This window comes from Ursus maritimus, unplaced genomic scaffold (assembly GCF_017311325.1).
Source record: "Ursus maritimus isolate PB19 unplaced genomic scaffold, ASM1731132v1 scaffold_25, whole genome shotgun sequence".
NCBI lineage: Eukaryota > Metazoa > Chordata > Mammalia > Carnivora > Ursidae > Ursus > Ursus maritimus.
This window is the reverse complement of record NW_024425008.1, coordinates 12,367,145-12,384,195: the sequence shown is the minus strand read 5'-3', so window position 1 is coordinate 12,384,195 and position 17,051 is coordinate 12,367,145. Positions and strand designations below refer to the sequence as shown.

Sequence of the window (17,051 nt, the reverse complement as noted above, 5' to 3'; positions counted from 1 at the left end):
CTGACGTATGGACGGTGCTCGATAAAGGTGTAGACCATTAATCACGACTCCCCCACCCCCGGGCACGAGCAGGGGGGTTTGCTTAATCTAGACCGGCCCTGAATGAGGCAGGCCTGACCCCTGGGGAACCGAGTGTTCCCTCCTGCGTGGGGAGGGCTCCCTGTGCCGTGACCCACACACCACCTGTCTGGGTGCAGCCTTCATCTCTTATGGGGGCCTGGCCACAGAATGACCCCTCCATCCTGCTGATGCAGCCTCTGGGAGGCTGGGAGGAGCCTGGGGGGAAGAGGGGGAACAGGAGAGGCTGGGCCAGGGCCAGGGGAATTCGCGAGAGTATCACGGCTTTAAATTCGCAGCAGAAATCAGAAAATCTGATCTTGCACATCTAAGAATAGCCGTTGGTTTCAACTGTGAAAGTGCCAAAGTGAAAGCTATAATTATTAGTACGTAACAAGCAGAAATTAACCACCTACCGCAAAGTCATTTTTAGCTGCCATCCCAATGTGGAAATTAAAAGATGGGCACCAAAAAGCTGCCTGGCTTGGCAAAGGCTCTGGTTCAACCCGGAATATCTGTGAATGTCTGACTCTCCGATGGCCAGCCATGAGGTTTGCATCCTAAGGAAGCTGTGTGGCTCCTAGGGAGATGGGTTTTGCAGTACAATAAACATCAAATGCTCTAATGCAAGCCCCCCTGCTCTGACTCCTTCCCCAGTAAGACCCCAGAGACACGTATTTCTATCTGGCCTGGGTTTCCCTCCTGCAAAATGGAGGAGATAACCCCTGCTGACCTTCTTTATAAGACAGTGTATATAACAATAGCCCCAGAAGATACATGGAATTTCAGGAAAGGAGACCATAAAAAATGGGTAAATATCATGTGAGGCCCAGATGCCATAAAGAAAAGATTGATAAATGTATTTTTTAAAAACTGGCAAAAAAAAAAAAAAAAAAGACAAAACACTAACAAAATAAAAACGGGAGAAAATATTTATAGCTCATATCACAGACACAAGGCAAATTTCTCTGACACATAATAAATGCCTACAAATAAAAAAGGAAAGCTCAGTGTCTAAGAAGATAAATGAGCAGAAGCCATGAACAGACAACTGAAATACCATTTTCCACCAATCAGATTGGCAGAGATCTAGAAGGCTGAGAATTCGCTGTGTTGACAAGGAAGGAAGAAAATGGGTATTCGCACATTGTTGGCTGGGCTGTAAATTGGTACTATTCTGTGGAAGCCAATGTGACAAAATTTAACAAAATTAAAGAGTACACACCCTTTGATCCATCAATTCCAATTTTAGGAATTTATCTTATAAGCAATATACAGAAGGATATGTACTGATGCATTGTCTGTAATAGCAAAACTTTTAGAAATAGTCTAAACATCAATCACTGGAGTACTGGTCAAATTATGGTGAATTCATACAATGGATTTATACCGTGTGGCCCGTAAAAAGTCTGAGTTGGCAACAGGTATGCTGACAAGCAAGGACGCCCCAGCGTGTGTGACGGCTCTGGAAGGTGCACAGGGCCCTGCCAGCAGTGGTTGCTGGGCGTGACGGTGGCTGCAGCTCAGGGGCAGGATGGAGACTTTTCACTCGGACCCTTTGTACCTTTTCAGTTGTGTACCATTTGCGAGTACTATTTATTCAAAAATAATTTAAATACAACTGTTACATAGGTCCCGAGACACTAAGGAACGAAACACACACAACCCATGCTGGTCAGCCACCTGTGCCCTGGTGAAGAGCCTGAGACACCGAGTCAGAGGTGTCCAGGCCAGCAGCAGGAGACACAGAGGGAATGGTGTGCCCAGGGAGCGGGTCCCACCGCTCAGGAAAGGAGGGACCCTGTGTGGTCAAGCACCGCCTGTCTTCCTGGGTCTGCCGGGCCACTGGCCCACCCCCTCACAGAGCAGCCGGAGGCTCAGGTGTCCAGTTCATGATCTCTTTGCTATTCAAATGGACGTTCCAGTGGCCCAGGGACCTGCTCACACAATAGGCTAGAAATCGAAGGTTGTCTCAAAGTGATCTCACTTGCAAGCCTCAATTCTGGGGCCACCTCGCCATGGGCTCTTGTCATGAGCTCCCACTAGACTCAGCTCACCAGAGAAAACCACCAAGAGAGAAGAGACCCACAAATGCCACAGAAACACCATGACCTGGGATGTCAGGCCTTGATCTTTGGAAGTTTCTTCCAAAGCTTGTAAAATTTACAGAATCTGGCCATACGGCTAGACCTAATGATGGAACCATAAATTGTCCAAAAGTGGGGGGGTCAGGGGGTCACTGTTATTTGGCCTCTTGGAGCAGCAGAGCTCAAACCACAGGTGGTAAAACCTTACAGTTCAGTGGAAGCTGTCTGTTCTCTGAATTCGTTCTGAAGTTACCTCTTCAAAGACCATGTGAATATATGATACAATTCTGAATCTTCACATAAACCAAGTCTCTGCTTTGAAAGAGTCAATATGGCACAAATCCTATGAAGATTCCAATTTACTCAATTCCTTCGTATAACAAAAGCACCCTGCATATTCTGTCCAGACTTTATAAGGCAGGTTTGGTGTTCGTTTTCCATAGTTCAATCCCACCAATTTACAGAGTGTTAAAAGCCATGCCCATTAACTAACAATGAGAGCTTTATTCTGTGCTACAAGTTATGCCAATGAGAAGTGGATATCATACGATTATGTCCAAATTCAAGGACAGCCCCAAACTGAATCGTAGCTACCAAGTTCTTCAATGTTCTAATAAGCGGCTACAAAATTTCCTCCCAAGAGTCACGTGGGACACACAGAAAGGAACAGAGTCTGGATCATTGAATAAGGGGCAGCAAGCCAGCAGGAGAAACTGTCCTGGAACTTAGTGACCCTCACTCAGGTCACTGACTTTTCCAAGAAACTGGGAAGAGGAGCAATGCCCGTGAGGTCAGGAAGTTCATTCCAGCCTCGAAGGACGGCCTTCAGCCCTGCTGGGTTTTTTTTAGACGTTGGCCCTTCAAAATCTCGACTTCAATTCCGATTTGAAAGACATCTCGGCCCCCACACTGGCCCTGCAGGGTCACCCAGTCTCTCCCGGCCCAGACACTGCAGCCTTCTCAGGCTTCTCTCTGTGTTCTCTGTAGTTACTGCTCATGAGGGCGACCGAATGGGACAGGTGCCAGGCCCTAGACCGGGGACTGAGCTTGTCGGCGGCAGCGCAGGGCGTGGAGGGCAGGGCATTACTGCTGCCCCCGCGCCCTGCGCACCGGCTCATCTGCGACCCAGCGAGAGGCCACATGCCGGCAGGCGTCCGCGCCGGGAGAACAATCAGCACATTCATGAATCATCCCTCTTTTGTGCTTCTGCTTAGAAGAATGTAATTTGTTAATTTATGGTAGCTGTTATGTCTCCATTAAAGATGCCAACACAGAGGAGGCTGGCTGAGCTGGGCCCCGTGATGCGCCAAAGCCAGGTAAATCCAAGCATCCTCTCATATGCGAAGGTCTGCCAAGGGTTCCAAACAAGGCTGGACATCACACAATTAGCTTTGGCAAAAAAAACAGGAGTCAATAGATGGCCAATGGTGGATAATGAGCACTTTACCCAGCCAAACCCAGGCTTCTACTGTGCACCCTGAGGGTCCGGCCTGGAAAGGCCCAGGTGGCGTCCTGCAGACCCAGTGATGAAGCTCGAGGAACACAAGTTACCGTTTACACGTAAACGTGAATACGTAAGTAAATCAGCAGCGATCGTTTGCCCAGCGCCTCTGTGCAGCGGGGTTCTGACTGCTACGCTGCCTGCGTGTGGGATGAACTGTGGGGATTTTCAGCTCTGCAGCAGCATCCATGTGAAACTGCAGGAGGGGCAATCCTCTGCTTTCTGGGCTGGTTTCCAGTTCTGCGGCTGCTGCTATCTGCTCCCCTCTCTGGGGGTTAGCAGGAGTGCCGGGGAGGGAGGCAGGGGCATCGAAAGCACGGCCCCTTCCCTGACTTTGATGAAGACCTCTGAGTCATCAACACATGCGTCCCCTCTCTCCCATCTCCCAGGGACTGTAGATGTCACTGCCAGGACGCGCCAGGCACCGCGCTCCTCAACCCTAGGAGTGGGTGTTCCTACCCACCCCCTCCCCCAACACAGATGAGGAAGCTCAGGCTGAGGTGAAGCTATTAGCCCCCGTCTACACAGCTGGTAGAGTAGGGGACTTCCAGACTTCTGAGCCTGGGACACCCTGCCATGCTGTCCCCGGCAAAGAAAGCCTCGGTGTCTGTGGCGCTCTGGCTCCTGCTACGGCGCAAGCCCTGCATCCCATCCGGCGCCCTCCCCAGGTCCCTTAGAGTCCATTCGGATCGTCTCTGCTGGATGGCTGCTCTGTACCAGGTTCCGGGTCAGGGTGGTCCGGTACAGGAGGGATGGGGAGACACAGAGGAACTCACGGTAGTGACATTCTGGCACATGACGGCAAAGGCTTTGATTTCTCAAAACCCCTCAAAAAAGGGATCGTAGGCTAAACAGGCAAGTGCCCACAGGACCCTCCAGCGTCTGGCACAGTGGTGGGGGTGGGGCTGGGGGGAGGGGGAGGGCCCACGGCGGGGGCAGAGCCGTACCTGCATGGAGCCAGATCTGTGCCAGCGTCATCCAGGGGTGTAGCGGGCCCTGCTTGGGGGCGCTGCTCTGCAGAGACGAGGCCACTTCTGACAGTGCCTGCTCCACTCTTGAGGCTGCCACGGACGTGGCATGGACAGAGCCTGTGGGGGGTTTTCGAGAAGACGGCATCAGAAGTAAAAGGGCAGACCCGCCCGACCAGCCATCCACCCACCCCCTCCCACACACAGACACAAGTTCAAGACGAACACACACGCCTTCCCCCATGATGTTTCCAAGTTGTATGTCCATAAAGAAATACAGACAATCATTACGGCCTTGAACGGGAGCTTCCGTCCTCTGCTCTAGCTCGTCTCTTAGTCAACAATCAGAGCACATGCTATAGCAAGGGCTCCCTCCGGGAGCTCAGTCTAGGACAGTGTTGGGGCGGGAGACGAGTAGAGCTGGACACACGGCTGTGACGCTCATGCTGAAACGTGGCGTAAATGAAGGGCTACAGAGGTAAGTGACAGAGCACACCCGGCCGGGCCTAAGCCTAAAAACCGTCTGGGGGGCAGGGGGAGGAGTCACCCTTGCCTCCTGGGGAGGGAGGAGGCCATTCTCAAGATAAACCCAGCAACCTGCCATTCCTCTTCCTGGCCTTTAAGAGCCGGCCAACACCCCTAGATTTGGAACCACATTCTAGGACATGACCTCGTTGGCCCCACGTACAAGCAGATGTCTACTGTCAAGGCCGCGCTAAGGGAAGACGGGCTATAGGTCTTCCCTTAGGCCTTCCCTTAGATGCCTGGGCTCAGGAGTGGGACCCGCCTGCCTCGGGGGCAAAACTTGCTGTCCTAAATGGCTAAGGAGAGGAGCAGACCAAGCACATCTACTAGTCAAAGGAGGCTCGTAAAGGAACTTCTACTCAGAAATCAAATGACTCATTCTTCGTCATGTTGCCCTTCTGTGGGTCCTGGTGGCTGGAGACCACTCCCTCTGCAGGGGGCTGGCTCCTTACCTCTCCCCCACACTCCCCCTTGAAGGGGTGGTCTCGGAGCTGAGAACAGGCGTCTCAGTGATTTCCAACTGCAAACTGTTGATATTTATATCACTGGCCGCATTCTTCATTTTTAATTCATCATAAAGTTTAATATGGAGAGAGACATTCTGACATTGTTAGTGGTGACTATCGACTTATTGTAAGGTTTCAAATAGTGATGATCTAGGAAGACAAATGCTGACCACTCCGATAAACCGAGCTGGTTATACTCTGGATAAGAGGAAATTGTGAGCATAAAAATAATTTCTGTGGGGCCTTTGAGAGGTACCACAATGTATTCTGAGAGTATTTGCAGCAAGAGGCTGGCCATCCATATTGTGTTTTGACTGTTCCAACATGAAGGAAACATGGGTACCTCTAAATACACTCCAATCCTTCAGCGGGGGTTTGGTGGAGGGGCTCACGGGAGGCGGGCGGAAGCCAGACTGGGAATCTGCCTTCTGTGGATAAGCCACACAGAGCCCCCACGAGGACGAGCAAGAGGAGAGCGCCTCTGGGAATGGACAGGGAGTTCTGCAGAGGGAACGAGGCCGCACAGGAGGAGGGACCGGAGGCCAAGTTAAAAGACACCAGTCGATGCCATTATGATCCAGAACTCACGAAGTTCATCTAAGAACGGATCCTTGTTTAGACAAAGTATGTCTACTTAAAAAAAAAAAAAAAAAATCAAAACAGCAAAATGATTAGACTGCTGTCGATTTTTTTTTTTGGTCTTGTTTTGTTTTGGACTTTTTATGGAAAAGAAATAACTTTGAGAATAAGGATTTGATACAGTTTTCCTGAGAATTTCAGTAACAACTGTCAGCTTAATAAACAAGGTTGCTGTTGCTATATTCTGACGTCACCACGCTGGTTTGCCTTCTCATCAACTGCCTTGAACAGTGGTTCTCAACCTTGGCTTCAGATCAGAATTACTTGGGGATTTAAAAGACCAGGATACAAGAGCTAGCCCTGGGCGCACCGAATCACTAACTCTAGGGGTGAGGCCAGTCCTCTTGCTAATCACCCAGGTGATTCCACTGCCGGCTAAGACTGAGACCCACCCACCTGGAGAGACAGAGAGCAGGTGCTATTAACATTTGGTCAAGAAAAGCCATGCTACACATGCCAGGCAGGGAGCATGAGCTCCCCTGCTTCCCAAGACTCTGGGGAACAGAGTTTCAGGAAGCTCTTGTTCTTTACAATACTGGTTCTCAGTTCTCCTGGTCTCAGGATCCTTTTATAGACTCTGTGGAGTTCCTGAGACCCCTTCCAGAGATTTTGCTTATGTGGGTTATAGCTACTGATGTTTTGCCACATTGGAAATCAAAACTGAGAAATGCTTAAAATATCTAGTCATTAATTCATTTGCAACTAACAATAATAAACAAATACTGAAGAAAAATTCTACCCATTTTCTCCTAGGTTCTATGGGCCCTTTGCTACGAGGACCTGTGGCTTCTGGAGGGGCTAACTGGTTTTTGGATTCACTGTTTTATTTGGTCTGCAAACAAATTAATCAGAACCATTGTCAAAGTCCCTTCTCTTCGTGATAGCTATACACAACTAAATTAACTCATTAATCACATAATAACATGTTTCCCTGTGAAAAAGGTCTGGCAGACGATGACAGCAGTGATGATCAGTTTTAGTGAACGTGGCACGGCAGGTTTCAGGCACTTCGATTAGCACTTTACATATATTATTTCATTTAACCTTTACACAATTCTGTGAGATGGCTAATGATGTTACCTGCATGCTTTAGACAGCGAAACTGAGATTTAATGAGCTTATGAACTTATCCAAAGTCATAGAGCCAGTGGGCGGCAAAAGTAGGACTCGAACAGTAGTCTAACTCTGAATCTAACCTCTAAATCCAGCTCTGGTAACACCTCCTCCAGGAAGGCTGCCGTGACCCTTCCGTTTCTTCTCCCTGTCACTCCCCTATAAGAAGGTGGGCCTTGGGTCCTCAGTGCTCCTCCCGCACCCTGTGGGTATGGCTATCCACTGCACAGACCACACCGTTTTCTGTTAATGTCACGGTCTCTCTCTTAGACAGCGGGTTTCTAGAAGACAGGAGGCGGTCCCACGTCGAGGTGCTTTTAGGGGCTGACAATGCCAGGCCCATGACAGCTACCAGGTAAATGCTTGCGGAATGAATGAGTACTGTCCACAGACATGTCACTGTCTGAAATCTGGAAGAGAGTGGTCGGTCCCCTCTTTTGGAAGCATGTCTGTGTGCTCTACTCTCCTGGCCTAACAATGGCTCAGAGGCTAGAACCTTCACCGTCCAAAGGGCTTCTCCGCGTGGCTGTCCTCACCTCCAACCGCCCAGACTGCAAACGACTGTGGGACATAGTAGGTTAAACACTGCTCCTCACTCCATGACTTTCCCCCGTCTCTAATATAACTAAGCCCTTTAAATATGGACGGGAACTGCAGTTTTCCCTCCTACTGGATCCCTTTTAACACATGCTTCGCAAGGGCAGAGACCCTTCATGTTCTAAACTAGGGATGGATATTAGAGCATTCGGGTATTTGCTAGCAATAGCGGATGACTAATAATAACGGCAACATTACTGAATACTTAACGTCTACTATTCCTGGCAATAATACGATAAGTCCAATTCTTCCATAGGATTAGGATTTGGAGGAAAAAAAATAAACGTCATTATGAATCAGAATGGATATATCTGATCAAAACAAAAACAGCCTGTCAGTTGCTGTCTCACAGGACTGAAATGGTAAGTACCAAAACAGACACTATATCAAAATCGAGTCTGATTTATGTAGGTACACAACTAGAAATGCTAGTTCTCACCAACATTTTTTTTTAAAGCAACCCTTGCCTTTATCACCAATGCGAATGTATTCCCACAGTGTACGTGGGGGTGGAAGGGATTATTACCCTAAGGGAAATGGACAAATAGAGGCTTAGAAAAGGAATCAGAGGGAGGAATATAAGATCTATTTCTAATTTGAAATCCAAGACTCTGGAGGAATAAGCTTCCACACCATCGGGTTCAACAGGTAAGCCAGGGAGAAGGCCCGGCTACTGTACATCTCTTATCCACCACATGAATTCGAGACGTGCTTATCACTGTCCTAACGCTGCAGGCTGAGCAGCTGCTGTGCTCCCCCAGGTCCCTCAGCCGCAGGGCGCAGAGGCTCCAGAAAGCCACTGCAAAACCAACCGAACCGAGAGCTGGCGTGGGCAGCTGAGAGCGCACCTGAAAATCTGGTCCAGGTTCTGTGACCTAATTGTCCACATGGTCCAGGGGGCATCAGGTGCCCTGGTGCCGAGCAGATCTGTATGTCCTCAAGCCAACTGCTTTCTCTTCTCTGCCACTCACACGCCCAAAAGAAAATGTTATCTTGGACACCTGATCCAAACGCCAAGGTGCTACCCGAAGAATTGCTCTGATCCCTACATCTAGGCTTTCCGTCCGGACGGGTGCGGGAGGCAGGGAAGGCAACGGAGGGGACCCGGGAATTGCAGTGGGCAGGCAGCTCGCCACAGCTGAGAGGACCCAGAACCAAGGCCACTGGCCTCAGGAAACCTCCCGAGGTGTTCTGACCCACGCTGTCTATCACGTGCTGAAGCCTGTTGAGGAAGCCTGCCGCCAACGGGGCACTGGGAGCAGCCAGCTCAGACAGCCGGTGCAGCCAGAGCCTTTCCGAAAATCCCTTCTCCCGACACTGGCTTCACACAGACCTCCAAGGTGGCAGTCGCGTGTGAACCCCAACTCACCATTCAAAGGGGTCTCAGAGGAGACAATCTTGTTAGGCACAAGGCATAAGACATGACGAGGCTGGGTTATGTTCGATAGTGCCTATTTTCACAATCATGGTCACTGAATGCATGGCCCCTATTTATAGTCCAGCTGTCCGTCTGACTGTTCTGGTGGCACTGAGTAGGCGGCTCTCGTCTGATGGGTGTGCACCTGCTCTCCCCTCGCATCTTCCCGGCGTGTCGTAGCTAGACTAGATCTTAGATGAATCTTTGCCCACCTGGTGCCCGCGCAGGCGTCAGCATCAGGAACAAGGGACAAGTGTTACATGATGTGCAATGAAAACCCTTTACTGCACATCTCACATGAGTTTGCTTGGGATTTGGGCAGCTCTTGGCTTCCCCGCTCCTGAATTAACTCGGAGGCCTGGTGTACACGAACATGGAATGATGGAGCATGTGGCTGTGCCCCAGTCCCCTCTCTCTGCTGGGCACCCACGTTCTCCCTGACAAACCCCATGGCAGCTGACGCCGTGCTCCCCACGTTCTTCTGAAAAGAAGACAAGCCGCTCCAGGAGCGGGCACGTAGAAACCCCCAACGGCTGATGAACCTCCGTGCTTATTTCCCCCCAGTTCTGAAACGATCCGATATTATCTGTCACTAGACTTTATTCCGCTCCCAGTTCTGAGAAGCTGCACCCCCCAACAATTCAAATAGGAAGGAAGAGGCAGCACTTCTACCTCTTAAAGACCCTGAATACTGAACAGCAATCCGAATGACTAAGCATTCTCGCCAGAGAGATTTGCTTACAATTTTTCATTTTTAACAGGAAAAGAACGTCTGTTTCTCGAGATAGGGCTTGAAAGTAAAATCAGTCCAACACTGCAGACTGCTGGCAGCCTGATGACCTTCTCACACCTGCTACCTGTGCTCTACGAGCCAGAATGTCCTCGGGGCTGAAGGAGACAGCAGCTCGGTAGCTAGTGAGGACTGCCTCTGATTTTTAAGGCAGAGGAGAGTCCACTGTCACATCAAGCCCCCAGTTAGGCACATTGTCTCTATACCTTTCTTTTTAAACGTTAAACATTTTGGCCTCTCCTTCCCACGGGTGTTAGGGCAATTCCCATCTTTGCTGGAGGCAGATCTGCTTGTCTGAGGAGGCTGACTTGGGGTTGGGGGGGGGGCTCCTCCCTGGCACATCTCCAGTTCCGTGACAGCTGCCACGTCCCCTCTCTGTAGTGTGTCTGCCAGTGTGACGGGGTGAGGGACGTAGCACTTGGCAGGCACCTGCGGTTCCTACCCGATTCCCACTGACAATGAGGCCTCTCCTGCTTGTGGGTTCCTCTGATAAATAACTTTGGTCCCCGTTCTAGGAGATACTTCCTTTTCTCACGGAGTGGAAAAGAGATTCAGACAGCCAAGTAAATCAGGACAGCCAAACCCACGGTCTCGAGACGAGATTACAATTTCCAAGTCACTTTAACAGAATATCAAGCACATGGAACCTGACAGGCTGTGTCTTCTCCTGAAGGGGGGAAGGTTCTCTCCAGGGAAAGCTTTAGGGAAGGAGCCCACTCAGGCAGGGGGAGAGACCAGGGTGTATGACCAGCAGTGGGCATGCGGGGGTGGCCCGGCATGCTGCTGACGGCTGTTGGCAGGGCCAGGTGGGCACACGGGGAGCGTGGCGGGAAGCCGTTCACAAGCATGCGGGAAGATGCCAGCTGTCAGAGTGAGCCAAGCCATGGCTCTGGGCTGGAGACAGTACCTTCTGGAGGACTACACCAGGCAGATGCTTTCATCTCCATTAGAAACCCTCCCTGTTGCATATTCATGCGGCTGTGCGTCTGGACTCAAGTGCCTGGGGAAGGCTGCATTTGTCCTTGAATGTAGCCTTTCTGGGAAAAGCCTCCCTGGTTTAGGTGATGGTCTAATTACTGGACACACACTCCTTAACTTCTATCTGAGGGCCATTTATTATTGACCCGTCAATCTCCTAAAGTTCTCTTCAGTCTTATTTCAAGAAAGACACCACAGAACTAATTGGGGAGAATTAATTTTAATTTCATTAAAATAGCAAGAAAAGGTTCATCCTTGAAACATAAGGGCTGAAATTTTTTAATTGCCACCCCTCAAGAGCAGTGGGGTCATCACTAGAGTAACTTTTTCATATACAGCTTTTGAAAACCCGACTTTATCCTGTCAAGCAGGAGCAGAGGGTGAAATGTGCACCCAACTGACTAGTCATTTCCTGATCGGGAGACACATTTGTAAACGTCAGAAAATGCAAAGTCAATAATGCAATGCTAGCCAAAAGAAAAGGGAAAAAACAACGACCTTGAATTTGCTTCTCAATCTTATTTGAGAGGTGTGTTTTGTCATGAATCTGCTTATTCTCTTCCCTGGGTTATGAGCTCCTAAAGAGAACAGCAGTTTCACTGGAATCTGGGATATGAAAAACCGAGCCAAGAACCCAAGTCAGCATTCCTGATTTTTAGCACCTTCTTGGAGAGGCGAATAAAATGTCAACATGCATTTTCCTCCAAGATAATGACTGTGAGAGCACTCAAGAATGGGGGCACTCGGGATCCCCAGGTCTAAGGAGTGGTGAGCAGCCCACGTGGAGAGTGGAGAGTGCGTCCCAACAGGGCTCCTTCCATCTGGCAGCCACCTCCCTGTGGGAGCCACGGCTACCCACTGTCACTCGGGAGGGGGCACCTGACCCAGGCTCAGGATGAGCTCCTGGCATACCATAAAGGTGTGTGTGACCAGAATGAGTACACTGACGTCCTTACAGATAGGGAAGCTAAGGTGCAGGGTTGCCTGGCTTCTTCTGCAGAACTGGTCCTTGAACCTAGCTTTCCTGACTTGGGAGAGTTGGAGTGGTTTCCATGGAAGATAGTTAAGTCCCTTGTATAACTGCATCAAGCCTCACTGTAACTAATGAGGACTGCCTGAAGATTTAATGTAACCCGACTTTCTGAAAATTGAATCTTTTTAATGTATCTGAGGAGCCTGATTTGAAAGAACCCTGGCAGTGAAACTTTTTTTTTTTCTCCTGAAGAACCCTAATGGGATGACAATACCAAACATATCTCTTCTACTATGGACTTTTATTCATTTAAAAAATATTTTATTTGTATGGACACTTTTAAAAGCCAGAAACAAAGTCGCATCTCAGCTGAGCTAGATTTCAGAGGGAAATCAACTCCCTGAGAGGAATATTTGCTGTAAGCGGTAAAGGCTCAGATCATTCAAATGCACTGGATGGCTCTATACGTTAGCATTTCTCAAAATGCAGTCCCTGGAACACTGATTCCACAGGTGGGAAACATGACGAAATTAGTTGGGGAACAAGGGGTCAAACTTGAGAGCCTTGACTCTTTTAAACTGCAGGACTTCTCAGAGCCTTTAATGTGCCAATATGAACTGAGTCTCTAAGAGGGAGATGCAATATTTCCCAAAAATATTTGACTGCAGAGAATCAGCAGTCTAGGAAACATCCTTGGAAAGATAATTCACTCATGCCTTAAAAGACCACCACCCGAAGTATTAGTCCTACACCCAGGTAACTGCTTAGTCTCTTTTCAGTTTGGGTAGATGCTGGTTAAAGTTTATGATGTCTGTTTCGCCTCTTTCAGGAAAATTAATAATTAGAATTGCTTTTCTACATAGCAATAATGGGTGAACTGGAAAAAAAATTTAAGATTCAACTGGTTCCCTCTACCCCAAATTCACAGATGACCTGCGCTGGGGAGGCTGAGTGTTTCACGCTTCCGGTCAGCGCCAGCGGGGTTGTGGCCAATCCACTGCATGCCTGACTTGGACATCTTTCCTGCACTGCCTCCTTCTGTAGTCCCACCCAGAGAAGTACTGCCTCCCCAGTGTTTAAACCCAGGCTGCAGGGGGTGAGGGGGTGGGGGGGTGGAGTGTGGGGGGGAATGCATTAGCATCTGAGACGGGCCCCAGGGGGCAGAGTGGGCAAGCAGGTGGCAGCCCCACATCCACGTCATCCCAGCATCCCCCACGATCAACAACTACAACACACGTTCCATGGTGGAGGGAAGCGTGATTCTGGAGACCCTCAGAAAGGTTAATAGATAGATCGGTAAACTACTTACTAACTGAAAAAAGGGAGGGAAAACCATGAAAGTATACTTCTGGAGAGTTGCCTTGGAACAACAAATCAAATCAAAAATTAAAACCAAGAAACAAAACATTTGAAAAATCAAAATTAGAGGCTAAAAAAGCAACGAGAGTTCTAATAACCTTCCAACTGTAAGTCTGGCTGTCTCAAATTAGATTTCAATTCAAGAGTGACACATGATTTTCCACTAACAATGTTTTTTTGTTTTTTGTTTTTTTTTTGAAGCCAAAGAAAGGCCAACTGGGCATTCCCCTCTACATTTAAATGTTCACCCAGCACATGAAAGTTGACCAATTCAAGTAATGTGTTTTGTTTCCAGGGCAGGAAATTCCAAAGGGAAGGGAAAAATAATCAAACAAGCAGTTTTCAGATCTTTCCACCATTAACCCTAATCATGATTCCAATAGTTTGTAGACTTGGGCTAGTTTTCACTCCTATGAAGTCAAAGGATTGGAGAGAGAAATTCAGAAAACTTCAGGCCTTGGCTATCTGTCCTCATAAAAGGAGCCAGGATTCAAGATCATTACAATTTTAATCAAGAAATTTTACATTTATCAGAAATGTATGGTATGCTTCTCTAACTAAATGTGGTAGCTATGGGGGGGGGGGGAGATTCTGGGGCACATCACCTGGGTACCAGCGAGGCACTCCCTGAGGGCAGGAGATGACTCATAGTTTCACAAAGAATAAACAATTGAGCCTTGCTTGGGACACAGCACATTCAGCAGAAAGCCCAGTGGGTGCTCATCGCCCTAACAATTTACTAATTAATCGGGTATCAGGTGTCTCACTGAAGAGTTAGGACTTCAGTCTTCAAAGGTTTGAAAGAACGCAGGGCTCTCTGGGATGTGACAATATAAACACTGGCAGAGGGGCCCAGGTAGTGGGTTTGTTGTACAACAGGAGAGGCCGGGCCAGTGGGAATCTATCACGCTAAGCTCCCATTTGAAGACAAAAAACTGGGCAAAAGGCAACGGATGCCAACAACTTCTCCGTAAAAGCTGAAGGTGCCCATTGCCTGTGGGCATTGTATTAAGGGAAAATGTCTATCTTAAGAAGTGGATTAAAAACCGCATAAGCAGTTTATAAACATTATCTTCGTCTTGCATTTCATAAAGCCAGGATTGCCATGAAAGCCAAGTTCAGAACACTCACTATGCAGCTAAGTAAAGCCAGAGTGTTTCTTGGTTTGAATGATTTATTTTAGATGATAGCCTCATTTCTGCCCCGACTTTATGTGTGTGTGTGTGTGTGTGTGTGTGTTTAACACGGCAGGGTAGCCATCAGAAAGATGAGCACATTAGAGAAAGTAGTTCTTTCTGGCAGCAGTCCCCTTAGGAGCTTTTGTTCGGCATATAACGGAGCATTTGGGACAGAGATGAGCCCTTATAAATCGTGGATACAGGGATTAAATGTTCTGGCAGTGCTGCAGTAAAAGTGAACATCGAATGCATGAGTGAAAGAAAGCAAGCCCGGCCCCTCCTGGTGAGACCCACATTGAGGCCCCATTTAAGGACTTGATCAACCAGCGTTTCATTTTAATACAGGAATCTGTTTGTTTGTTTCAACGGACAGGTCCCTGAACACCATAAAAGACTTCTAAATTTCCATATAATTTAAAAGCAAGATTAGATTAAAACACTGTCCAATTTCTCTTGATAGTTTCATAGGTTTTCACACAAACCCTACGTTTTCCTTCCTTGCAAATGGAAAACAACTTATAGCATTGTTTCTCAAGATGCAGTACAGACCCGTTGGCCCTGGAATCCTAAGTAGGTATTCTGTAAATACACATGCCCGGGGTCCAGCTCAGGCTTACTGACTCATAAACTCTAGGGGTGGGGCTCGGGGGATCTGCAGTTTTCAAACCTCTCTGTGCGATATTAATGCAAAGTTTGAGAACCACAAACTTAAAGGGCTTATGACCATTATCTTTACGATATCACCTTCATCGGAGTATGCTTGTTGAATTAATTTCCAAATAGAAAATCAGAAACATATAGAAATAAATTATGTGCAAAATGTTCTAATTTGCCTTTTTAAAAAATGGGATTTTTATGCAGGTATGTCAACTCCAGGAAAGCATACGAGTAGCTGAGAACCAGAAGCATTGTCTAGAAAAGCTTCTATTTATCCTGCTCAAAACAGGTCTCCTTTACTTTTTAATGAGGAGGTTGGGACCTGGGCACCAATGTCTCCTTCTGCCCCACACAGCTTTGGGATTTTCAAATTGGCAAGATTTTTCTCTCAGATAAATTTGATGGAGTTTCCTATCCAGCTTATCAGTTAGGAAGATTATCAGAAAATGAAACAGCAGGCAAATGAAGTAGATCTAACAAGAAAGGAAAAACCATAAACCATGTTTACACAGAGAGGGTTCCCGGCGGGGACTTGGGTCATTGAATGAATGAGCTGCCGGGGGCCACACAAAGATGTCAGGTTTGGGATGAGAACGAAGATGAGGAGACACAAACAGGTGGAGAGGAGATTCGGTTCTTGAAAGAGAAGAGGAGGAGGAGGAATCTGACACTAAAAAAGTGAAAGAGAAAAAAAAAAGGATAAAGGCAAAAAAAAAAAAAGAAATCTTTAGAGACACAAAGGAAAAAATAAACTAGCTTTTAATATACTCACATAAGCTGCAAAGAAAATGAGGTCATGTAATACACAATCATTCCTCTACTGGACAATAGAATACAAGTGCTTTTCGAAGAAAACAAATTTGTTGTTTTTTCCACTGGTTATTTAATTGTTCTGCAACAATACCACGGAATAAAAATAACTCAGATTTACCTGGGCACAGACTCGGCAGCATGATCCGCTGAAAATAATACATCTTTAACCTACAATATCCAGGACATTCTAGAGGAGACCGATGTTCAATTGGAAGGGTGTAGCCCTTGGCTATTCCTGGATTTGTTTTTTATGAGAAACACTTATATAAAGTTTACTGAAAGTGAAGGTTTTCCTAGGTAGAGAGACTGAGATGTAACCATAGGTCATGGTCACAGCATCGTGACAATGGAGGGCTAAGCTTTCCAAGCTGGTCTGAGGTCAGGTGCATAGGCTGGGCACTTTGGAAAGGAAGCTGTCACCGCCACCTTCATGCTTCTCCAATGGAGACATACCCAGTCATCGGGAGACCACGGCTCCAATGAAAAATTGTCACAGACACAATGGGCCAAACTTGCAAGGTAAAAGAATCATTTTGCTTCGGATAGGTGTCTGGTACTATCTACCAATGATTAAAGATAAATCTCCTTACTCCACATCCTGTTTTGAAGGCAAAAGGAAGAAAAAAAAAATTTTTTTTTCATCCTCTATTTAAGGAACTACCAACTTATTCCTAAGAAAAGATAATGATTCATAGCTTCAACGTTAAGACTGTCACTCTATCTGATTCCTCTTTTTCCATGGCTGGGACCTATCAGAGGTGGGGGAAGGGGAGTGAGAGGTGACAATGGAAGGGAAATCGCGTTGTTTAGGGGGCTTTTTTCAATTTGCCACATCCACTAATGACACCAATGCTACTCTATTAGCCCCAGTGGACTTGGCCAGTCCAAAGCTT

General features: G+C 47.6%; 1 protein-coding gene across 2 annotated transcripts in view; it reads right to left on the bottom strand.

The window, feature by feature from the left end:
- The window catches only part of TTC7B (tetratricopeptide repeat domain 7B), a 249,463-nt gene that overhangs the window by 40,949 nt on the left and 191,463 nt on the right, over window positions 1-17,051 (bottom strand). The window contains exons 18-19 of one of the 2 annotated variants that reach the window (XM_040641537.1): window positions 13,461-13,511; window positions 4,593-4,733 (exon numbers count right to left, since the gene is read on the bottom strand). In XM_040641537.1, coding sequence (XP_040497471.1) covers window positions 4,593-4,733; window positions 13,461-13,511 — 192 coding nt within the window. The remainder of the gene's footprint in view (window positions 1-4,592; window positions 4,734-13,460; window positions 13,512-17,051) is intronic. The other variant, XM_040641538.1, reaches the window with a different exon arrangement.